The 10008-nt window shown below is 44.6% G+C and overlaps 1 protein-coding gene across 5 annotated transcripts; it reads right to left on the bottom strand.

The window, feature by feature from the left end:
• Window positions 1-1507: 1507 nt before the first annotated feature.
• pcgf1 (polycomb group ring finger 1) lies at window positions 1508-7631 on the bottom strand. Of its 5 annotated transcripts, none has more exons than XM_068705312.1 (9): window positions 7544-7631; window positions 6435-6540; window positions 6188-6340; window positions 5879-5950; window positions 5450-5555; window positions 4785-4827; window positions 2698-2784; window positions 1868-1948; window positions 1508-1691 (listed from the first exon to the last, which is right to left on the bottom strand). In XM_068705312.1, the coding sequence occupies exons 1-9, from the start codon at window positions 7628-7630 to the stop codon at window positions 1641-1643; spliced, it is 786 nt and encodes a 261-aa protein (XP_068561413.1). In that variant the 5' UTR covers window position 7631; the 3' UTR covers window positions 1508-1640. The 5 variants fall into 5 exon arrangements, with proteins under 5 accessions (XP_068561413.1, XP_068561414.1, XP_068561412.1 ...); XM_068705313.1 differs by having other exon boundaries at window positions 6435-6537; XM_068705311.1 differs by lacking the exon at window positions 7544-7631 and adding an exon at window positions 7250-7405 and having other exon boundaries at window positions 2698-2781.
• Between the last annotated feature and the right edge of the window lie 2377 nt (window positions 7632-10008).

Here is a 10008-nt window from a genome sequence, read left to right as displayed (position 1 = left end):
CGGCGGTTTTGGAGCTAAGCTAACGCTAGCGATGAAAAGACATCTCTGCTGCATCGACTCTGAACATTCAGGTTGAACTGTGTCTCCTGCAGGTCAAACTTTATGTCAAAGCAGCGACAAACTGTTTAATTCTCCTTTAAATCAACAAGTAATAAAGCTCCAATTAAAAAACTACGCCTTTAATACCAACTGTCTATAGAATGTGTGCATTATCGGGTAAGTGGCTAACATTAGTTTTCAGGCAATGTAGGAACGAAAAATAAGCCTTTTTAATATCTAAGAAAAAAACAAAAGATTGATTTTAATGAGTACAATAAATGTTTTGACTTTTATTTAAATCATTAAAGATTTTAGAAGTTACACAATGAGTTGAAATAAGATCACCTGTGTGTAATCTAAATCATACACAACACAACACTGTGAACTGCTTCAGGACATCACTGGATTACAGTTAAGTCATATCAATACAGAGCGAACAGCACAGCTGTGAGTCTGTGAGCTCAGAGACCTGGACCCTGAAGGAGCTCAGAGATCTGGATCCTGAAGGAGCTCAGAGATCTGGACCCTGAAGGAGCTCAGAGATCTGGACCCTGAAGGAGCTCAGAGATCTGGACCCTGAAGGAGCTCAGAGACCTGGACCCTGAAGGAGCTGCTCGTTACATGGTGGAGATAATGAAACTACTGCTGCTAACATTCACGCTCGTGATGTGGTTAGTGGCTGCCAGAGGGCGGGTTCAGGACACTGACGGAGTGATCATCTTATTACTCACTGCACCGTCACCAGAATCATGTCTCACAGAGCAGGAGCCCAGCACTGTTAGCATCTTACCGTGGAGATGAGGCTCTGCAACAAACACCAGAAGGCCCAAAAAGCCTGCTGCAGTCTGCAGAAGAGCTGCAGCCTGAGAGACGATTGATTCTCCAGTCAGGCAATAACCTCCGACATAAAGCATAACGATTATGAATGATTCAAGAGAACAACGGTCCAGAATGACGATCACTCACAGTCCCTGAGGAACCTGACGGAGCAGAGCTCCATGTTCCTGACACCATGTTAACCCAATGGGCTACAGACTCAGTCGGGCGAGGAAGACATTTCTTTGCACCTTCTCTGATGATCGAGATCTCAGAGAGACACTAGAGTCAGGGTTCACTAAAGTGAGCAGCTGCTTGAACGTAAACGTTTAAAACGGTGAATGACATCATGTTGAGGACAGCTGGTAGGTCTGATGTGACTTTAGAAAGCCGACTCATCTTTACTGTACGTTAAATACTTTGATCAGTGATCTTCTCTACTCCACTGCAGCAAGCTGGTGGGTCATACTCACTTCACCTCGACATCAACCGAGAAAACAACAACAACAACAACACTACAGGAGACTATGAAAGAGTCACGACATTAATCACTGTGTGATCTATCTATCTATCTATCTATCTATCCATCTCTCTCTCACACACACACACACACACACACACACACACACACACACACACACACACACCAAACTATTAGTTTCACATTTCAAAATTTATTTTCAAAAATACAAAACAAGTAAAATAAGTATATGTACACAAACACTATTAAAAATAGAATATGTATTGTACAAAATATGTACATCTGTCCTCAGAGACAGTGTGTCCTATCTGCTCCTCTTGTCCTTGATGGTGTAGTGAAGAACTAACGGTTGGGCCTGGAGGAGGAGGAGGAGGAGAGATCAAATATTATGAATGAGGGATGAAACACTAACATCTGAAAAATAGATCAAACCAAGTTGTGTCAAATCTAACATTCACAAACTAAATATTTACTTTTGACAGTGAAGGACTGAGTATTTGGGACGAGCTAGCGGCGGCGGCGGTACCGTACCTTTCCAAACCAGTGTGAGAGCCATAACCGCTTCATGGTCATGTGATCGGGCAGAGACTCGTTATTGAACAACATCTGGACCTATAGGGAGAGCACACAAACAGATGTGAAGGGGACCTGAAAGCAACATCTGCCATCATTGTTCATATGACAAACCCCCCCCACCACCAGAATCACCAGAGGAACATGAAGGTTCTATTGGCTGAAGAAACCCAGACGACAGACTTGGAGGTCATTAAGGGTCAGAGGACAGCAGAGTTCTGCTCTTTCCTGCTTCGTGATTTTGCTTAATTAACCACATTTACAAGACCAGAGGATTTAAAGTGTGACACACAACCAACACAAACTCCTCAGTATTAACACACTTCTATGGGAGCAATAACAGCGTTGTCTTAGAGCGTCTGATCGGCACTTGACCAGTCTGAACGACCGTCACCTTTTCTTATTTTTGAGAGTGTGTGTTGTCAGGTTACCATCTCCAACACACTCCTACCAAACATCTGCTAACTGATCACAAGCTGGTTACAACCCGTCTGTTTGAGTCTCTCACTCTGTGGAACACGTTTCATTTCACACACGACTTTAGAAAGTCTTCACCAATAAAGCCCCAAAAAACATTCAATTCATGACAAAAGGAGCTGATTTAACAGCTGATGTTCACATGTAGAACTATCTGAGATGTAGTTTGTCTCTGAAGAGAGAGTGAAGCCGCTCAATACGTTCCACACATCTGTCCTCATCATCGCATCACAGCTGAATCTTGAGCGTGGTGTGTTCATGACCTCTTGTTTTATGGGATCAATGAGGACCGACCGATCCTGAACACTGACCTGGTGTTTCTCCACGTTCAGACGATGACACAGCACTTTCCGCAGGTGTCTCACCTCCGCTCGGACAGAACACCGGACGAACTTCTGCTGCGGAGACAAAGTCAAACATCCACTGAACAAAACGTAAGACCAACGATACGATGGACACATGAAGGAGGTGACGAATGAACACGTCGGAGTATTACTGCACTGTGCAGCAGGTCAGGGATCTCTTGTTCATGAAGCAGGTTAAAACGCTCCATTCACCAGACCTGAAACACTCTCTGTACGTTTCACTGCAGCTGACCGAAGCGTTCCGGTCATAAACGTCTCTTTAGACGGTTTTCATTTCAGCATTCAGACATCGTAGTTTTAATACCGTCCACAGTTTACGGTCACAACAGGTGACGGAACACATCTCCTCTGGAAACACTCCGGTTACATTTAGATTTAGAGCTAACTGCTCCACGTTTACCGACCCCTGCTGACTTGTTACACGCTGAAGCCCGAGAGCTTTGCTTCCTTCTTCACGCCCGAATGCAGAGAAAGACGGGTTGAGTTTCACTGAACTTCCTCTCGGTGACACCATGGGATTATGAACAGACGAGCAGCGGAGAGAGGACAGCGTGGAGCAAAAAGACTCAGATATGAAGACTCTATTTTCATAAGTTCACACAGAGGTCTGGAGAGGAACCATTGAAGAAGTTCTCATTACAGCAGGTAACATTAGACAATACACATTTCACCGGTCACACTTCAGAGGACACGGTGGATGATGACGCCAGCAACACGTCACCAAAACCACCAATGTTCACGTCCTCTTCTTCTTCTCCTGCTTTAAAACACGACTAAAAGGCCAAAACAACAACAAGAAGCTGCTGGTCTGACTGAACACTACAGCGTTCATCTCATGGAAACAGGAAATGACTGAAGGTCTGACCTGTAGAGAGTCTTACAAACGTGATGAGAAAAAAAATATAATTCAAAACATTTGAGCCCAAACTTGGATGTGAGTGTGTACTACACACACACACACACACACACACACACACACACACACACACACACACACACACACACACACACACACACACACACACACACACACACACACACACACACACACACACACACACACACACACACACACACTGAACAGCAGCGCCCTCTGCTGGCTGAATAAAGCCTCTGTGATGATAAACCAGCTCTGTAACAGTCTGTGTGTTAGACTGCCCCCCCCATGATCTCTGATCATGTTTTGATTCAGTACAATATACAATAAAACCTCCCCCTTCTTTTTCACTCACACTCTCTCACACACACACACACACACACACACACACACACACACACACACACACACACACACACACACACACACACACACACACACACACACACACACACACACACACACACACACACACACACTTTTCAGTTTAGTGGGTTTGAAGTTGCTTAACAAGCTGCGTTTCAAAACAGCCACGCTGTGTGTGTACGTGTGTGTGTGTACGTGTGTGTGTGTGTGTGTGTGTGAGAAGAGAAGTCAGGAAACGATGAACACACTATCATACACACTACTAACCACCGTTTACTGTGAACATAACAACACCTCATCTGTGTCCAAAGCACATCCTTCTGTATGTTAAACGTCTTTATTGTTCTTTTACAAATCTTCTTGAATCCTAGACATCAGCACCAATCACCACAAGCGCCGAGTCGACGTCTCGTCATCAAGTTGTCCCAACACTTTCTCAAACAACGAGACAAAGTCCCGTTACTGAGACGTTAGCGGTGTGGGGGTGAAAACACAGAACGATCATGTGCCTCAGCGGTGTGTCGTCCCACTTATCCCCGACTCTCTGAACACGAGGCAGCCGGTTCTGAGAAAATCCACGGCACAGTGACATCAGCAGAGTCCAGCACTGTGCCGTGGATTTTATCAGCACTTAAGGGTAGAAAACGACTCGGGCTTCAGGAACGAGCCCCTGGAGACGTGTTTCTGCAAACCTGTGAACCGAGTCGTTCTGAAAGCATCCCTAACCAGTTCAGTACACAGAACCGAGCCACGGCCAGAACAAATCTGAGACTTGGTTTGTACGACTCACCTGAAGAGTGAGTTTCGTTTTGTCTTTTCCAGCAAGCGATGAACTGTGAAGACAAAACAGAGCGCAGGTTTAAAACATGAGACAGGTTTAAAACGTGTCCATGAGACAGGTTTAAAACGTGTCCATGAGACAGGTTTAAAACGTGTCCATGAGACAGGTTTAAAACGTGTCCATGAGACAGGTTTAAAACGTGTCCATGAGACAGGTTTAAATGTGTACATGAGACAGGTTTAAATGTGTACATGAGACAGGTTTAAATGTGTACATGAGACAGGTTTAAAACGTGTCCATGAGACAGGTTTAAAACGTGTCCATGAGACAGGTTTAAATGTGTACATGAGACAGGTTTAAATGTGTACATGAGACAGGTTTAAAACGTGTCCATGAGACAGGTTTAAATGTGTACATGAGACAGGTTTAAAACGTGTCCATGAGACAGGTTTAAAACGTGTCCATGAGACAGGTTTAAAACGTGTCCATGAGACAGGTTTAAATGTGTACATGAGACAGGTTTAAATGTGTACATGAGACAGGTTTAAAACGTGTCCATGAGACAGGTTTAAATGTGTACATGAGACAGGTTTAAATGTGTACATGAGACAGGTTTAAAACGTCTCATCTTCATTGCACGACGTGAAAAACAAGAAGCGGAGACAAAAGCTCACCTCAGCCGTTCTAAACAGAGCGACACCTGCTCATCGTATCTGTAGAAGTGGGCTTTTGAATGGTCGAAGCTCGTGTACGGTAGACCCGTGGCGTCGGGTATAGCATCTGGAGACAAGGAAGAGCACACGTTAACCAGCACGTCTGACCGGGAAACAGAGCAGCAACCGGCTGCAGACCACAGACCGTTTACATTTGATTAAAGCGTGTCTGGTTCAAGAGACAAAGTATCGTAAGCATGTTTCATTGTATAAAGAGGAGAACTGTTATAAATAACAGTATAAGACCGTTAAACAGACTCGTACTGTCGGAGAGATCCCTTCATGCCGCTCAGAAAACAAACCCCACAGAGAAACACAGACATGAACAGACACACACTGACCTCTTCAACCCCAGAACACACCACCTCAATCACTCGCTGGAAGACTTACCGTCCCCCGTGGGCTGGATGACTCTCTCTAACCCACGCGACTGATAAAACTCCTTTATTCTCTTGTCTTCGCCTGTTCAAACAGATTCATATTAGACACAACAAAGACAGATATAGAGACAATACTGATGTCCAAATGTCCCCCCCCAAAGATGTGGTGTTTACAATGTGTGATGCTGTCACTGGTGCTCTAGTCTTCAGCGGTAGAGCCACATGTAGGACTAGTTAAACCCGTCAGGACTCTGAACGTCCGTCCTCATTAGACCTGATCATCTAGCTCACACTGACACAGCGGTGCTGGTCTACGTACTCTCTTGCAGTCCGGGCACCAGCTTGTAGACGATGTCCTGCATCACTCGGTCCAGCTTGAGGTTGAGTAAAGGCTGTGTTTCATGGATTTTGATGTTGCACATTGGACAGTACTTGCTCGTCTGCAGGTATTTCACGATGCAGCTTTTACAGACTGTAGAGCAGAAAGACAGGAGAGACGCGTCAGTGTCCCGCCGTCAGTCCTCAGCGGAGTCGCTGACGATCAAACCGCTCCTCTTCATACTCACAGGTGTGCAAACACTCCGTGATCGTCGTGGCGTCGATGAAGTAACCCGCGCACAGGTAGCAGACGATGTGTTCGTTCAGGTCCTTGATCTTCAACTTCACCTCCTCCTGTCCGGATGACAACACGGTGTTTTACAACAGACACACCAGAACCATCAGCAGTAACTTCACACATGTTGGGTTCATGCTTCTCTTCTCTTGGTCAAAAGAGAACTTATTTTTGTAGCTAACTGGATGTGCAGCGTCTCTATTTCATGACGTAGAAATGTACGATTTGAAGTTGTGTTATGGCGGCTACACATGACGTCACTCTACTGTACACGTCCCCTCCACCGACTCCAACACAGAACCAGGATGTAGTCGGTGTGGTGACCCAGGTAGTAGTCCGGTCCATGTCCGACGAATGACGTAAAGACGTCAGGAAATGAGAAACGTTCCCACCAGGAGGGAACCCCGGATTATCACAACGTTACACAACGTTACATGTGAACAGAACAAACGGGCCGGGGCTCAAATCTGTTTTTAGTTTATTTTACGTCGACTGACGGAGACGGTTGAGACGAACGTCACGCGTAAAAACCGTTAAAACAACGCGCTGCGTCCCCGTTTTAAACCCAAACCAGCGGCAGCTCGAAAACAAACCGCCGTCACTTCGTCGTTCAGTAATGAAGAAGTCGTGGAGGGAAGCGGCCGTTAGGGTCCCGGTACACACGCACGCACGCACGCACACGCACACACACACACACACACACACACACACACACACACACACACACCGCTTGAAATACAAGTATAAACTCCCAAGTTGAACACTTACGAACACAGCAGAATATGTGGAATAACACGAGTGGAATAAACAAGTTTCTCGACAGGATTTCGACAAGCTGCTCCAGAACAACACGGGTGGACTCGCCAACCGTTCACGCATGCGCAAACGCAGCTCCCTTCACAGCGCTTCAGCGTTGCTTCTCCTCTCTCTCCATCAGCGCCGCGGAGACGACAACGCTCTCCCGCTTAACGCGTGTTGTGGAGCTGGGTCTCCGCCGCAGGTTCCGGGTCCCCGTACGTGTCCGCCCCAGAGCGGACGAGCACGTACTACGCGGACACTCACCTCGTTCCGCAGCGGGTCCAGTTTGTAGACGGACTGTAGCTGATTTCGTAGCCGCATCGCTATGGCCATCGGACCTTGCTCCGCCATCTTTGGGAATTATGCGTAGTTCCGGGTAAACCGGAAGTGTCCCTTTTGTACACTCCGGAGGAGGCGGGTAAAAAAACAAAAAATAAAAAAATAATAATAATATAACATAGAGTAAAAAGCCACTTTACCAACCCGAAAATAAATAAATACAAAATAATACGAATATAATATCGAGTAAAAAAACCACTTTACCAAGCCGAAAAATAATAACAAATAAAAAAATAAAAATAATATAACATAGAGTAAAAAGATACTTTACCAACCCGAAAAAAATAAATAATAATACTAATATAATATCGAGTAAAAAACACTTTACCAAGCCGAAAAATAATAATGTATAAAGTCACGCTCACTGTGTGCAGGCCCACTTTATTTGTCTAAATCTGTCTTAGTTTAAGGTGTATATTCAGGAGGTTACTCTACATGTGTGGGGGTTCACGCCAGGTTTCAGGTTAATTAATACAGAAATAGATTGCAATATATAAAAAGGTTTCAATTAGTTATCCCCACTGTTTAAGGTTTTTATTAACCCTCAAAAATGTGTTATAATATTAGCCAACAACGACTTTCCTGTTGAGGGGATTCTAATGGATTATCTTTATGGTTTAAGGGTTTTTAAAGGGGTGAAAATGCCAGAAAAATACATTGTTTTAGTCAAATGAAATGCTTCATGTTTATGGAACGATACATTATAGGTCTATTATTCAGCTTTTTGCCCATAAGAATCACTCAAACGTGCACTCTCCTCTCACACACATGGGCTTGTATATGCAGTTAACTGACCTGCTCACACTAGAGCTGATGACAGTTAAGAACCATTTAGGCTTCACTGAAAGCTATCTTTAAACTTCTCCATTCTTATACTGTCTTTCACTTTTAGGCTTTTGTTAGGAGAACATATATTATCCTCAGTTTAACTGTGTTTAAAGTGTGTGACTAGATAATACACTCAGCTTTCACTCTCAGTACACAGCTTGTTAGTCTGCTCTCTTGGCGATAGAGGGCACTACAGGCACACACTTCAACCGCTGGGTCGCTGCCTTTGGCTGGCGCTGATACTTCTGCAGCATCGTGGAGTGAAGCAGTGTCATACAGACATTTGTGCACTCAAGGGTTTAATGTAGTTGAAGAAAAGATGCCATTAAAACGTCTGAATCCACCAAACAAACCTGCTGCTCGGTGTTTCCTTTACACAGCATGTGCACACGGAGCCTCTTAAACCAGCGTAGACTTTGGAATTATATTCCTAATTCATTTAAATCTTTTTAGAACCAGTGCAAATCCACTTATTATAGGATCATGCAGGCTGTACAGTTGTATTCGGTAGTGTGTCGGTACGTCAGAAGCCTGCTGATAGGATGCACAGACGTTTTTGGAACCGGCCCAGGTTGAACTGATGTTCCACTCCTGTTATTGAAGCCGCATTAACACGGAGTGAGGAGTGCTAATAGCACCATACCTGTAGGTGTTCCAGGATAAAAGGTGAAGTGTGGGAAAAACACCGTTCAACCACAATCCTCAGCGACATGGTGGGTCTTGTAACCTGAATCCTCTGACATACTGAGTCCTCCAGTACTCCGGCATCATGGAGGGTGGCCCGCTCTCACCACCGCACGCAATCCCATTAGGTCTGGTGAGTTATGTCAGGAACCTTGACGCAGATGTCATTAATAGCTAATCAGCAATGTGAAACATATACACATATGCATTTGAGTTTCTTTAAAAGTTGCAACACATAGAAGTGTGCTCCTATTAAACACAATGCAAATGAAGGATTTAAACCAGCTGAATTAGGTAAAACATGTAGTGAACTATGTTTAATTGGTTATCTAATCTTTGCAGCAGTAACCCTTTCACTCAGAAGAGAGCTTGTGACTGAAGTGCTCGGGGCTTGAATGAGTACTTACCTTCCCTCCCTGAACAACAGCCATCGAGGGGCTCTTGAGCAGAAGAAGTGAAGCATTGGCTCGGTGGCAGCAGTGGAGGCCTGTGGTTGTCCTGGGCAGCTCCCAGACCTCCGTTTAAATGTGTGTTAACGTGAAGGAGAGTGTGTGGGCTCCGCAAACATTTCCCTAGATAATCATGTGGCTTGTGTGTTTGGGACAATATTATTGTAATCAACGGTTTGTATTGTGTTGTGCAGTATTTTGTGTTTTTACTCTGTAAGATGTCTTATGCTTTATATAATATATCTGAGGTTTTTACTCAGACGTGGCTAAAACCAGTTTATTTTCCCCCAAAATTACGTACAATTATTTAATCATGGGAAGAATGAAAAGTGTAGCTTTGCAGAAAAATGAATCCACAAATGGAGAAGAGAATGTCTTGTTGGTTGTGTCTGAGTTGTGAATTAGCGCCTACCCTGTTTGAACAGGTCC

This window comes from Cebidichthys violaceus, unplaced genomic scaffold (genome assembly GCF_023349555.1).
Source record: "Cebidichthys violaceus isolate CVI_PGR_0920_01 unplaced genomic scaffold, fCebVio1.0.p SCAF_113, whole genome shotgun sequence".
In the NCBI taxonomy this organism is placed as follows: domain Eukaryota; kingdom Metazoa; phylum Chordata; class Actinopteri; order Perciformes; family Stichaeidae; genus Cebidichthys; species Cebidichthys violaceus.
The sequence above is the reverse complement of the archived record's forward strand: the minus strand, read 5'-3'. Positions and strand labels throughout refer to the sequence as shown.